This window comes from Passer montanus, unplaced genomic scaffold (assembly GCF_014805655.1).
Source record: "Passer montanus isolate IOZ18808 unplaced genomic scaffold, ASM1480565v1 scaffold3, whole genome shotgun sequence".
Taxonomy (NCBI): Eukaryota; Metazoa; Chordata; class Aves; order Passeriformes; family Passeridae; genus Passer; species Passer montanus.
The window spans coordinates 632,182-647,695 of NW_024367707.1; the positions used below are offsets into that span (position 1 = coordinate 632,182).

General features: G+C 34.9%; 1 protein-coding gene across 4 annotated transcripts in view; it reads left to right on the forward strand.

Annotated features, from left to right (window-relative positions):
* DMD (dystrophin) overlaps nucleotides 1-15,514 on the forward strand; it is a 1,159,435-nt gene that overhangs the window by 418,486 nt on the left and 725,435 nt on the right. For 3 of the 4 annotated variants that reach the window (XM_039714180.1, XM_039714179.1, XM_039714181.1), the window contains exons 8-9: nucleotides 9,394-9,572; nucleotides 10,520-10,642. In XM_039714180.1, the coding sequence (XP_039570114.1) occupies nucleotides 9,394-9,572; nucleotides 10,520-10,642 (302 nt within the window). The remainder of the gene's footprint in view (nucleotides 1-9,393; nucleotides 9,573-10,519; nucleotides 10,643-15,514) is intronic. The other variant, XM_039714182.1, reaches the window with a different exon arrangement.

The window sequence follows — 15,514 nt, forward strand, 5'->3', positions numbered from 1 at the left end:
TGGTTGCATATTTAAAGCTATACCATCTTGCTGGTGAAATTTGAAGTAAATATTATAGATATGGTGTCCTCGAATTCAGTCTGATTCCACCTTGGCCTCTCGCATGCTGCTCCACACCCATCAGTATCACTCTCACTCCTGTTCAGTCAGGCTGAGGCATGCATGGGCTAGAAAAGGCAAGACACCTTCTTGCTGCTGCATGTTTAAATAGATTTCATTAAAATGTTGATTTCTAAATCTTTGCATTATGAATTATCAGACATCCTTGCCCTTAACCTATTTCTCTGCTTCTCCAACACTAGCCACGTATAAAATTGTTAAAATGTAAATTGAAGGTTATATTTATGCAAAACATGAGCAGATGTTTCCAGCCTCAGAGTATGGGCTTAAGAAGTTCTGACTGTTGAGCATGAGCAGTTCTCTTCCTCAGATAATCAGATTTAAGGGTTTTTTTCCTTAAATTACATTGCAGGTAGATTTTAAATAACTTCCTGGAAAATGGAAAGTGCATAGTAACCCTTCAGGAAAAGCTTGCACTTTTAAAAAGTATTGGCATGACACATTTTACACTGCTTTTCCTCATGATCAGCCTAAGGAAAAATATCATCACTTTAATCTATTTGCTGCATTCTTGGTGAAATAATCCCTCAAATGTTAAAAATATGCCTCCTACAACATTTCTTATATTTTTTTCTAGCCTTTTTCTTTAACATTTCAATGCAGGAATGATCATGATATATATAAATTATTAAAATAGGGTTTCAGCTTTTTCAAGATGTGTATGTAATTTCTTTAAAGATATGCTTTTAAAGTGGAAATAGCCTTTTTTCATCTGCTGCAGTTAACATTCTTAAAGATCTCATTTGTCATTTTTTGTACTGTTTATGCGCCATACATACAGAAGCCTTTAATATCCAGGTAACTGGTCTTTGTGTGGATGTACCCACTTCACACACGCAGTGAGAAATTTCAAGATGTGTAGCCATATGACTCATCAAGAAACCTCTTTGAATTTAAAGCTGGCACATCAAATCGGTTTGCGCACATGAATTTTTCTGTCAATGAGGGTTTTGTTAAATATCCTATATGGAACTGAACCTTAATAGCTATGAATTTTCTCAGTCTCTTATAATGATATCGAAAATTTCCCAATTTTTTTTTTTTTTTTTTTATTTTAGCTGAAATTAATGAAACTTGCATGCCCTGTGGAAGTATGGTCTAGTGAATATAAAAAGTAGTGCATTATACCTGCAAAGGGTACTCTGGCCGAAGTTAGTGGGCAACAGGAGTTATTATTGAAGATGCTACTATACACAGTAAATTTTGTATTTGTTTTAAAATGTCTAGAATTAATTTTACACCTGATCTTGACCTAAAATTTAGGCATTTTCCTGCACAGAACTTTAACTTTGTTCCTTAAAACTTCTGCTGCATTTTTTTTTAATAAATCAAAGCAAAGCCAAGAACAGCTTAGTTTCAATTTACAGCCAAATTAGTCCATCTTGGACACTTTGTTGTATAGGTTTCACTCTTTTTTCCATTTTGTTTTTCTCAAGTAGAAATAATTTCATTGAAATATAATATATACATAATATTGAATATAAATAATTTTATATTTCATATAAAACCAGTTGTCCATATGGTTCTAGAGGGGAAAGGTGCAAGCTACCTGTGGTATCAGTCAGCATTCTGTTTTGTTGGTTTGGAATGGAATTAATCTCAGGTGATTTTAGCTTGCTTCGATGTCAGAAGTAGCACATTGCAGATGGGAATAAAAGGAAGGTACAGGTACTCTAGCAGCAGAATCCCCGTTCTTCCCTGTACTGTTTCAAAAGAATACTGTTATTCCCAATGTTGTTTTTTTTTTATTGCACTTGAGGAGGTATTGCCTTCTCTTACTGAGTATGCAATCACCCATCCAGCACATGGCTCTTTCTATTGTCTATTCAGAATTGGCTGTTTAGATTTCAATTGCCCTTTTCCATTTACCTTGTATCATTTCACCTTTATGAAAGATTCTACAATGAAATAAAAGTAATGAATTTATCTCCATATGAAGTTATAAAATCTTTAGTTATTGGATTTCAGTCTCTAATTTTCTTTTTTTTTTAATATAGTTAGCTGTACAGTTTCTCTAGACTAAATATTTATAAAAGCTAAGTGGAAAACTGGATCTCAGTCTCTAATTTTCTTTTTTTTATATAGTTAGCTGTACAGTTTCTCTAGACTAAATATTTATAAAAGCTAAGTGGAAAATCTGCAATATTTTGAAAAATTGTCCCATTTGCTCTCTCAAATATTAGCCTGTTTGAAAATATCTCAAATACTCTTAGCAAAATTACAGTTTTGGTGACTGCTAATATTACCATTTTTGAACACTGTTCCTGATTCAGACACTGTAACTCCCTCAATCTGTCTTCAATTTCAGGACTTTCATTAGGAAATAGGTAACAGGGTATATTTTAGGGTTTTTTTCCTCTAGCCCTTCCCACCCCTACCCCTTATTGTATTTCCAGGTTTCAAAAAATCAAACTCCACCTTTCAGTAGTATATATCAAGTTTGTGAGTATATTACCTGATGATTATTTTTTGTTATTTCAACAAATTGGTGACAGCCATGCTCACTCCTACCGAATGACAAAAATATTAGAATAAAACATGATATGATAAAAATGTATAATACCCCGAATTTTTAAAACCAGTGTTTTATTCCTTTGCTATTTTGATTTCACTTCTTTCTATCTCTGTCTTTGTTGCAAAGAAGACACTTACTTTAGATATAGCTTAAGGTGCAAAGGTTGTGGTGTTGCTAAATTAATGTTTAGTACTGTAACAAACCTGAAAAAGCGTAAGAAGCACCTTTACTGTTCAGCAGAGGTATTAAGTCTGATTTTACAGGTTTAAAAACAAGAGATAACATCAAGTTCACTTAACCTGGATAGTGCTGGCATAATAATCCAAGGCTCCTTCACACTCATGCATCCAATCAGAACAGACATTCAGACAGATTAAAGGTATGCTCTGCCACCAAATATTTTCTTACCAGATACATTTGAATTCTGCAGCACTTTAATTCCACAAATCCTGCTCTATCTCTTTGTTGCAAAGAAGACACTTACTTGAGATATAGCTTAAGGTGCAAAGGTTGTGGTGTTGCTAAATCAACGTTTAGTACTGTAAGAAACCTGAAAAAGAAGCACCTTTACTGTTCAGCAGAGGTATTAAGTCTGATTTTACAGGTTTAAAAACAAGAGATAACATCAAGTTCACTTAACCTGGATAGTGCTGGCATAATAATCCAAGGCTCCTTCACACTCCTGCATCCAATCAGAACAGACATTCAGACAGATTAAAGGTATGCTCTGCCACCAAATATTCAGATACATTTGAATTCTGCAGCACTTTAATTCCACAAATCCTTACCCATCTCTGTAATTTTAAAAGGCAAACACAAATGTGTCAATTTTGCAAGGATATTTTCTTCATGCTGCTGTTGTGACCTTATTTAATACAACATACAAGGATCAGCATTTTGAATGTACTCTGTAGCTCTTAACCATAAGGTTTAAAATATTTATGAAGGAAATACCTGTTTAAAAACTAACGTTTTCCTCTGGGAGTTTCATAGTGGTTCAGGTTTATGACCATTCATGTCTACAGAAAAGAAGAAAAAAGATCAGCATTTTGAATGTACTCTGTGGGTCTCAACCATAAGGTTTAAAATATTTATGAAGGAAATACCTGTTTAAAAACTAACATTCTCCTTTGGGAGTTTCATAGTGGTTCAGGTTTATGGCCATTCATGTCTACAGAAAAGAAGAAAAAAATCAGTGTCACTGTCTGTGTAATTGGACTCTTCCAGACTTCTGCTCTCATTTAATTGTCTGTATGTAATTTGTGCATTTTCCTAGCAGTTCATTTTGTGAAATGTGAATTTTATTCAGCAAATTAATAAACTGATCACTATGCATATTCATGCAGGCCTTTCAATGGCCTTCAAAAAAATTGACCTTTGCTTTAACTTTGTTTTTAAAATAAAGTTTTAAAATCATCAGTTTTAATTTCCGCATTTCAATATTTACAATTCTGCAGTATTTCATACATTGATTTTTGTTTATCTGCAAGTCCAGGGCTATTCTTGAGATTGCTTGCAAAGATTGCTTTCATTTTGAATTTAACATGCAATCTACTGGTGGAGTAAAAAAACAGGGCAGAAAATAATTACAGGCTTAAAAAAGAAGCCAAACCAGTCAATAATTGTGAGTAGACACTGCAGTTACTGGCTGACCTTTCAGAGACTGCAGAGTTTATTGCTTCAAGGTCTTAGTGGCAGCAGTGAGTGTCGGTAGAGTAAACCATTACTGCTTCTGTGGTTCCTGCTGTTATCATACCATTAGTATAAACATGAATGTAGGAAAATGTCATTTTGAGACCTAGGGGAGACTGAGGAAGAAGTATGTATACACTTAAGAAAAACACCTTATAATCTTTGCCTGATAATCTTTCTTGTTTCTTGGTGTTTGAATAAGAATGTACTATATATAGGCTCATGTTTTCAGTCCGGGAACTAAGTCACAGTCTGGGAACTAAGTCACCAGTAACTCATGGTTCTGTCATAGCTTAATGTCTCTATAAGGGCTTGTTAAATGACCAAAAGTATGCATTTGGAGTAGAAATTACCAAGTTTAAAATTTTCCCTTTTTTTCTTCTTTTTTTTTAAATTTTTTTTTCCCCCTTAACTATGGGGGCAACATTTTGTAGATACTTTTTATTCCTAAGTTTCTGATACATCCATTTGGGAATGAAATCTTACTTGTTTTTCTTGCTTTTTAAGAGTAAGCCATTTCATTTTTACAAGTACATTCTCATGCACTTTCAATTGCAAATTTCAGGTCACCCAAATAAAAACAGGATGAAAATATATCCCTTGGGAAATATATCCCTTGACCAAAATCAAATGTTTTGGTCAGCCTTGTCAGGCAGATTACCACAGATTTTTGAACAGGCTTTGAAAAGTTCACCCTTGTCCTTGAGGCTAAAAGGTAAAATAAATAAAAGTTACATCTGAATTGTCGCTGCACTTTTATAAATGCTTTTCTGTGCCCTCATCTTAGATCTTGTGGCTGAGGTAGGTGCCACACTAGGAGTGGCCATAGGAATTTGGGAATGTCTCCTGTAATGAGTTTACAGTGTAGATACGTAAATTGTCAATCATTTACGTATCTGTTAGATTTCTTCTTTATTTCAGGAAGCTGAGAGCTTCTGCTTTCTGAACAAATGCATTTGGAAATAAGAGTAGAACCTGTAATAAATATTAATGTTGTATTCCTATTTTAAAAACCCCAAACCCCCCTCTGATAGGAGAAATAACATCCTTTATTTTTCATGGGGGGACAAAAACCCACATAACCTCTGAAAATTCAAATCAGCTTTGAGAATCTCCATTATTTTTGTGGAAGGAAAGGCAATGGTTTGGTTTTTTTATTTAGCACAGTTTTTAAAATTTCCTAGGGGATAGCAGCAGGTAATATTAAAATACTGGGATTTTCTATTACTATTGTAATAGAAGTAAACAACATTAGGTGATGTATAGGATTTAGAAATTAGTTTTATATGTTTTCTACTGTGTGATTCTGTGAAAATCCTAGCTGCTTCTGTTGAGGACAAAGGACTTCTTGTATTTTTTGGGCTCAAGTCTTATCTTACTTCTCAGCACTACATAAGGTAAAGTATATTTCAGAATTTTTCTTTCAATCTAAAGAAACTAGATCAGCAGTTTATGTACAGAAATATAATCATTCTGGCAGTGCAGTTGGCCTTTAAGCTCTCCTCTTCAAAGTTATTTTGCCACTAGTTTGATACAAAGAGTAAACACAAATAGTGACACAAATAGTGTCAGAACTGTTAGTTGGTCAGAGCTTGGAGAAAGCAAAATATTATTAAAAGGAACAGTTATATTAGTAGCTGTGTATTTGAAAATTTTAAGAAACATTTCCATAAACATTTATAACTTATATTCTGTGTGTGTCTTTCTATATATAATGTAACACTGTAGGAAAATGTTGGATTTTGTTTGTATTGGTAGACCTGTATTTTTTGGTATGGAACATATTTGTGTTTTATATCATCCACATTTTCACTCATCCCTTATTGTTAGCAGGGATTTGATTATTGACCAAACATATGGATCCAAGAACCAAACCACTTGTGAACTACAAGGCTTATGAAAATTGGCTGCTGGATTACTTTTTGAAAACTTTGATGTATTTAGAAACTAATTAATTTGAGAACACTTCAGGTTTATTGTAGTCATCCTTAACAGTCAAACTTGTAGTTATGTTCATCAGAAAACAAATAATATTTGCTCATAAAAATCCAGCTGCAGTGAACTTTTATCAGGAAAACTGCTTCCCAGATTAAACCTGTAATAACCCTTTAAAGGGAACTGCACTGAAACAGAAGTGGATTTGGGTTATATTTCATAATTTTAATGTTCTGGGGTGAACTCAGATTCTTTCTGCTCCTTTGGTACTTGTTACCAAATAACTACTTTTCTAAATGAACAGAATCTTACTTTACATTAAAATTCATGGTCAAAATTGAGGTCTTGTGGTGTTTCCTCAGGCTCAGGCACTTTGCTCCATATATCAAAATAAGTGTTTTGGTTTGTTTTATTTTTCTGTATTTTTTTGAATTTGACTGGAGACCTTCCCTGGACAGACTAATCTCTTTAAAGGGTCAGGGATGAATATGTTTTCCGGGGGAGCACATAAAGTTAGGGTCTTGCAAGGCAATTTTGTTTCTTTGATGATAAAGGATTCTTAAAGAAGCCATATCTTAATAAGTAATCCCATGGATCGTAAAGGTATCAAAAAGAATTGTCTGAATGATATGGTTCATGTGACATGTTTAAGTCACTGTTTTCTTTTGAAAATTTTTAATTTGTCAGCATAAAGTTTTGTACTGAAAAAGTTTCCTCTCAATAATTGGAACACTCATCTTGGAAACTTTTCCAGTAGTTTTTAGTAACTGTTTCTTATTAAAAAACTAGGGTGGTTTCCAGAGCTTTCCAAACTCTTTCAAATTGTTTATTGATAAACACATTAATATAATTTCTAGACTTATAAAGCTTCCCATTTTTAACTCTTTTGACTTGTAGTCTAATTTTTTTCCATTCATTTTATTCTTTTCAGTCCTGCTCTGGATATTCTTTGTCATGAAAACTGATGCAAATTTTCTGAAAGAATTGCCTCTGAATTGAATTTGAGAAGTTAAACTGGTCTGGGGAAAAAAAAAAATGAAACCCAAACATTAAATACTGGATAATTTTCTCAAAACTAGTATTGGAGAAATGGCTTAGTCTTAATATCTTGACTTAGTTTTATTAAAAAATCTGTATTTTCCTAGAGTTTGAGATTAGTTTTTAAGAGGCATATATTGGTTTGACAGATATTTTTGCCCCACAAATGAAAGTAGACATGTTTATAAAGAAATAGTGAACTTCCTTGCAAGAAAATGCTTGAATTCCAATTTATTTACTGTCTAGTTACAAGGATTTCAAATAGCCATCAGACGCAGCTGTTGGTAAAGATAGTACACCAGACTAGGATTCAAAAGAAGAAAATATGAAGGTAAAGTATAGCAGAAGTCATTCCTGCTCTGATAATTCAGGAGCCCATAAAAAGAGTTTTTAGATATAGATTGATATTCCAGGCTTTGCATCTATGGTTTTTTAGCTATTTGTTGTGATTAGATAATTAAATCCTTTTCTATTTGCCAGTGGATTTTGACAGCTGCATATGTACTTTTTATTTGTCAGATAGAATGGGTAAACAGTTTTTTGCATGCATAACATTTGCTGGGTACTCAATTTATTTATTGTGTGAAATATTTTTGTAGATAACTGAGAAGGTATTTGCCCATTTGGTTAACAGGACATTTTGAAATGGAAAATAATGAACAAACAATAGAAAAATCACAGCTGGTACTGATCATCCAGTGTGTACTTCTTCCCAGTAGGAAGGCATGAATATTCATGTAAACATCAATTACTAGTGGACACTAAGTATAACAAAATGGTGCTAGAATATTCAAGAGAAGACAAGAAGATGCTTGCAGTAAAATAATTATATTATGGAAGTGGGAATGTTAGAGGGAATGTGCCATTTTTCCACTAATGCTAAGTAGAACTAAACCTTCAGCTGCCTCTCATAAAGTCCCAAGCAAAGATATGGAGATGGGTCAGAAAGCCAAACCAAAATTATTCATAGAATGTCTTTTCTTAATTTCCAGATAAATGTGAAGCTTTTAATGCAAAGTGCTTTCCCACATTCTGGGCACTGACAATGAGATGCCACATTGTAGAATCATTGATTTATTTTCTTTTATCTGTGATCTCAGAGTTTAGCTAAGACTGGATTGATCTAAGACAGTAAAAACTCATAGTTCTTGGTTTTCTGCCAGTGCTCATGTTAAAACATTTATGGAATTAATGATAAATTTCTGGTACAAGTGTCCTTTTACATCTTGATTCACTAGACTGAGTGTAGGAAGTAAGCGTCAATGGCAAATAACAAAGTAACTATTTCAAAGAGCTGCCACATGCCTTACATTTTTACAAATGGCTATTGACTTGAATTGTTGAGTCAGGAAAAGTGCTTTTCCTGCTGATGTATAACATGGCTATGTGCAAAAGCTGAAATCATCTTTGTGTTCATGCAAAGATTCTTTTACTGACTGCTAGAGGCCATAGAGATTTTACAGGTTTGTTTTGTTTTTTTTTAAAGAGTTTTTCTATTATGTATTTTAATGTCCGTGAATACCATGTTCCTTTGATGTTTCACAGATTTCATGAAGAATGCAAGACTAAGTAGAATATAAAAGCTATGTAGCTTTATTGTAGTTTGACTTCAATCGTTGGTTTTTATGAACCCATTCACAAGAAAATCTGGTAATTATTTTTCCCCCCACATCATTGTTGCTTTCAGTGGCTAAATTATGTGGGGAGAATGTAAAAGACATGACTTGGAAAATAAGGTTTTCCTTACTTTTTTATAATTGTAGTATTTATAGAGCACAAGCAAATACGCTTTTTCCTATGTCTAGTCCTGCTCAATGGGGATCACAGTGTTAAATTGCTTTTTGACACAAGAAATATTGATGGAAAGCTTATGCTGAATGAGGTAACATTACCTGTATAAACTTTGGCACCTTCTCATTGATATGCAAGTTTATTCTGCAGTTTTGGAACTGATGGTAGGTTCTAATTAGTCTCTAGAGTATTCATGTGGACAATAGATTGCTCATTAGCTTATCAACTTTCCATTAAACTAATTGGCTATTTCTCATATCGAATGTGGAAAGTAAAATGACGCATGTTAATTTGTCTTCCAGATGTTGCAACTGCCTATCCAGATAAAAAGTCCATCATAATGTATGTGACTTCGCTCTTTCAAGCCCTGCCCCAGCAAGTAACCATGGAAGCCATCAGGGAAGTGGAGATGTTGCCACGGCACACAAGGATCACTAGAGAAGAGCACGTAGAGGTACACGAACAGCATTTTTCACAAGAAGTGAGTTTCACTTTTCTGCTTTCGTCTTGCTGGTCTAAACTGGTTGTTTCCCTGCCTGCCCATGAGACTGATATTAAATGGGCAGTGGAAGGCAAAAACCCCATGGGTATAATGGGCAAACTCTCATCAACAGGCAAGTCAGATATACTTCCCTGCATGTATTTTCATACTGGTTTTCATCTCACACCAGACTGTTTTAAAAATTGCTATTCAGCAAGGAGGTGCTTTGCACTTCAGTTGTACAACATTTTGCAGTTTGATGGTGGTAGGGCACCTCAAGGAAAAACAAATTTTGGGAGCCTTACATTTAAAAGCAGATAGAAATATCTTTACCTTTTTAGAGAATAACTATTGACATTTCTCCATAGTTATGATACATTTTTAATTTTTTAGCATTTTATTTACAATGACTTGCATTTTAAAATAATCTTTTCTCAGTATACTGTTGTCCTCTCAAAAAAACTCATGTAATAATTGGGATTAATTTATGGTTGCAATGTCAGTTTTGCTTTTACTGAAACCATCAAACAGCTACCGCTGAAGTGTTTAGTGCATTTTAAGCCTAGTTTACGTGTCTGAATGTAATCTGTATGTTGGGTATGGGATGCACACTCTTTTCGAGTTCTGAGCAGATAAGTATTGGCTCTGTTTATTCAAGATGTAACAAAAGATCAGTTGTTTTTTGAGCCTCTGCTTGTAAGTTATAAAGAAGCTTCACTTTACATTGGTATTCTGCTGGTGTGGAGTCCTGGCAGTTTGTTGCTTTTGGAAAGGGTGTCAGATTAAATGAGAGGTTTCCTTAATACCATCCCATTTTGCCTCATGAATGCCAACACTGTCCTTGAAAGATGACCTTCCTGCTTCTTTTTCTTCAGTTGCTCTTGAAATCAATATTTACTTCTACAATCCATGCTCCTACCCATGTGTACATTCTAATTTATTCGTAGATCACAGTCAGTGTTCCCCAGGGACCTTCGCCTTCTCCTAAACCGCGGTTCAAAAGTTACACGTACGCACAAGCGGTGTATGTCACATCCCCTGACCAAAAAAGGAGGCAGGTTCCTCCACAGGTCTGTCACTATTGTAATTTTTTGAGAGAGTTGTTTTGTTACACTCATGCTTGGGGTGAAAGAGCTCGTGCATTTTGCTGCTACCTGATCTTAATGACCTGCTTTTTCCAGGACTTTTTTTCTGTCAAGTGTTTACTTTTTCCTGTGTATTTCTGCATGGCTGGCAATAGCTGTTGTGCTGATTGTAAGGGATGATTAACATTCAAGCACTGCTGTTTCAGAATAATAAATTTCTTTCTTTGTTCAGTCATTTTTTTAAAATAGTACACATATTGCCTTAAAAAAGTATTAGAAGAACAAATCTAACATAAGCCATATTTGGCATCTATTATATTACAGCCTCAGGTTCAGTTATAGAAAAAAAAAGAACCATTGGCTTTCTCTCTTTTTCTTACCCTTCCTGTTAAAGAAAATAGTTAATGATGGCATTTCTCAGAAGGTTACTGTACTTGGAAAAAAAGGTGAAACAAGTATTAAATTTAACGCTGTATTATTAGATTACAACAGTTGGTAATTTTTATCACAAATGGCATCTTGCTGGTACTGAGGTTAAGGGGTTATATTTGATTTTTTACTTATTGGTTTTATTTTGTTTTTTGCCTTTAAATACCTGAAGTGGTTTAATAAAACTTTTTTCAAGTAATCCTTATAATGAGAATTTCACTAGTTGAATTTTTTATAACTTCTGACAAGTATAAGACCCAAAGGTCATATTGTGTACTGCAATGTGATTTCCTTTCATTACTTCATGGAGAAAAGATCTGTGTTTATGTGGTGCTACAGTTTGAGTTTGCCTCTGGGTACTTAATTCTGTCTAACATCTAAAAATCTATTGCAAAATTATAGTTCTATTCAACCCTGTTTTCAAATCTACTGTTCAAGTGACAGGTATTTTATTGAATAATGACTTCCTTTAAATACTCCAGGACAGAAATCCTGTGCACACAAGCATGAGCGCTGCCTACATTACTCTAACATCAAATGTGTTGCAGTGATGAGTCACACAGCTTTGAAACAAGATGCTTAAAGCAATTGTAATTGTTTTGTTCTACTTAGATACTATACAGATATTTTAGAATAATGAAAAGTTATTATGTAGGATAGATTTTTTTTCTTTTTCTTCAGGTACTTTTATTGTGATCAATTGCAGCTTTTGTCAGCACCTCCACCATAAAAATTAATGCATAAACTGAAATAAATGAAGTCGTTTCTACACAAAGCATGGTTGCTGAAATTTCCTAAGATATAATTTGATTATTCAGTCCTCATCTTGCATTCCAGTTTTCAGATCTCTTCTTCTTTAACTTGGAAGTATCATCTGTTACACTTTCATGCAAGAATTAATACAATATATTATAATTCTACCATTATGGCAGGAGCTGAAGACCTAACCAGAATCTAAGCCAAATTGTGCTACAGCCACAACAGATATTAACAAATGGAAAGCATTCATTTAAAATTCCTTTGGAAAACCACCTGGCAAATTCTCACTATAATCAAGATAAACTTGAATTAGATAGAGTATTTATTAATATCCCAAATCAATATGTGGAATTCTTAGACAGTGGTTCTTTTCTTGCCTTCAGTTATGTATTTCTTAAAGAAGAGTTGTTGTCTACCTGTTAAAGCAAGTTTATAATTAGGGTTAAATAGTGGTTCATATTTTTTTTCTCCAGATAAATGGGACTAGTATAACTTAATTACACCTATTTTAACTAAATAAATAAATATTATTTCCTTTTCATTTCTTAGTAGCTTTTCAATTTTCTGCCAGCTACATTATGATTTTTGGATATCATTATAAATAATGCAACTGCCTTAAGCTTTTAAGAAAAATCTACTTCTCTAGGGGACTGCAATAAAGAAATCAGGAGGAATTCAACTTTTTTTTCTCTAGGATTTTGTAAAGTTTAAGAAGGTGACTCTAATTTCTATCTAGTTATCAAAGAAAAGTTTATTAGATTTAGTTGACTGTTGCCTGCCAATTTCCATGGCATTTTTGCTGTTGTCATAGAGAAGCATTTTTCACAAAGTATTTTGGTCTTCTGTGGAAATCATGGAGCCATTCTTTTTTTTCTCAATCTCTGCAAAATTTCAGCTTATAGGACTTGAATATTATAATTTCCCCAAAACAGTCATAATTAAATAAGACCTCTTTCCAAAGATTTTGATCATGATCTTTCAAATTTGACCATATATGGCTTTTCATATATGGCATACATTTGCTTCATATGTCAGTTGTCAGAAACTGTAAGAGATGTGAATTGTGGTTCTCTGAGCTCCTTATTGGCAAGAAGGAATAACATTTCCTTTCACACCATAATTTGTGAAAGCTCTTTCTCTTCTATCTTCTACCCTTGTCTATTCTTTTATGTCACATTTCAGTTCATTTCACTTTCCTCATCTTCACTCTTCCTAGTAGCTTCACAACTTGTGTGCCCTCAAATTCGCCCTTCCTTTCTGAATTCTTACTCTGTCATTCAGGAGGGTACTTGCAAGACCTAGTATTTCCATTGTGCCAATTGTGGCCAGACAAGTTTTGCTTTTTTTAACTATGACATTTCTCAAATTCAAGGACAATCATTGCTCTTCAGACCTGTTCACTCTGTGCCTTCTTGTTCAGTCAGTGCTTCACCACTTCTGGTTGAACCAGTAAAACATTTTCAAATGCCAGAGGTAACATGAATAGCAGTTTTTCTGCTAAAATTCAAGAAAAGTTTTCCTCCTTTACCTTGTTTACTTGGACAGTGTTCATAAACTCATGAAGATCTTGGGAAAAGAATCTACTTCTCAAACCTGAATCCTTGAATTTCCTGAATGAGCGCTAAAAAAGGTGCAACAGAAAATATTTATGTTGACAGTTTTTATATGGCACTTAGTGCTTGGCAATTATAGAAGGCTTGCCTGAATTTGCAGGTCTGTATTTTGTCTTGTATGTGTTCTCTGTAATAAGGCTTCACTTACAAATATCTGGCTTAACGAATAAGAGGATCTTTGAGTAATTTTCTGAGACATTTCAAAATCCTAATTTAAAACTACTCATTGTCTTCTGTTTATATTTATGAAAGCACTGAGGTTTATGTTACTGATTTATCTCACTGAACACCTGACCAAGAAGGATGCTGTGTTTACTTTCCATTTTGGTTTATCAGAGCAGTTCCTAGTATTGATCCCAGGCAAAACTCCTATCTCACTGCTTTCATTTTTACTTGTTCTATAGATCTTTTACATTCTTTGGGGGTGGTGACCCTACCCCTTCTCTAGGCACACTATTCCGGTGCTTGATAACCCTTACAGTGACAAAATTTTTTCCCAAGGTCCAATCTGAACCTCTCCTGGCACAACTTGAAGACATTTCCTCCTCTTCTATCACTTGTTATGTGGAGAAGAGGCCAACCTCCACCTCACTACAAACTCTCTTCAAATTGTTATAGAAAGCAATAAGGTCCCCAAGGTTTACCCCAAGCCTGCTTTTCCCCAGGCTGCTCAAAAGCAGCTGGAGAAAGGGAGGCTTTGGGGAAAACTTGAGGAAGACTTTTCTCCCCCAGCTCCCTCAGCTGCTCCTCACCATTCCTGTGCTCCAGACCCTTCTCCAGCTCTGTTCTCCTTCTCTGGACTCACTCCAGCCCCTCAATGCCTTTCCTGCAGTGAGAGGCCCAAAACTGGACACAGGATTTGAGCTGTGGCCTCACCAGCATGAAGTACAGGGGACAGTTCCTGCCCTGGTCCTGCTGCCACACTATTGCTGATCCAGGCCAGGTGCCTTTGGCCTTCCCGGGCCCCTGGACACATCTGGCTCGTGTTCAACTGCTGTTGACCAGCACCTCCAGATCCTTTTTTTTTTTTTTTTTTCTGGGAAGATTTCCAGTCAATCTGTCCCAAGCCTCAAGACTTTCCCAGGGTTGTTGTGACCCAGGTGCAGAACTTGGCACTTTGCCCTGTTAAACCTCAAGCAATTGGCCCATCAATCAGCCTGTCCAGATCTGTCTGCAGGGCCTTCCACCCTCCAGTAGATCAATATGCCAGCCTAACTCGGTGTCACCTGCAAACTGAGTGAGGGCAACCTCTATTCCTACTGAAAAAAACAGTGCTTTTCAATATAAGCATTGGAAAAAAAAATAGGGGTGAACAAAATCTGTGAGTATTTTGAGACTGGTAAATCTGTAAATAAGCTTCTGACAGGTCCTGTCAGAAAGGTGAGTCTGTGAGTTTGACTGCCTTAAATTATCTATTCAAAATCAAGACCATTGATCTCTATGATTGTTGATTTTTGTTATTTTAGCAGAAGTTATGTTTTCTTCATTCCACATTGTATGAAATACAGTTTGTGTGCAGAAGTACTGTTTAACCTTTAAACTGACAAGCTTCAGTGTATTTGAATTGAAATATTTTGAGATGAAGCAGTGGTAAATAGGAACGCTATTTGCTGGCACATAATGATGTGATTTGGGACCTAAGAATTAGGGGCTTCACCTCAGTCTTCAACCTTGTCATTATTAGTTTGTGAGAAACCCCTAACCATCCAGTCATTACTTCTGTTTTACAGAAGCATTATAATGCAGTTTGTCTTGTTTTCTGGGTTTTTTTTAACGTGAATTTTACCCAGTTTCTGTATGGCACTTCATCAGTCAGTTCATAACTATAATAATTAACTTGAAAAGTCACTAAAAGCTCCTTATAAAATTAAGCTGAATTTGTTCCCACAGCACAGAACCCTTCTGGCAGTCTTGCCCCTGAGAATGGTGGTTTTCTAGACCCCTAATTTGCCACACTCTTGGTCTTCTGCCAACAATTTAACTTCTTTAAAACTGCTGTGAGACCTTTCTGTTACTCTTCAGGGTTTGTCTGTGCCACAGAATTTAGTGGTACAGC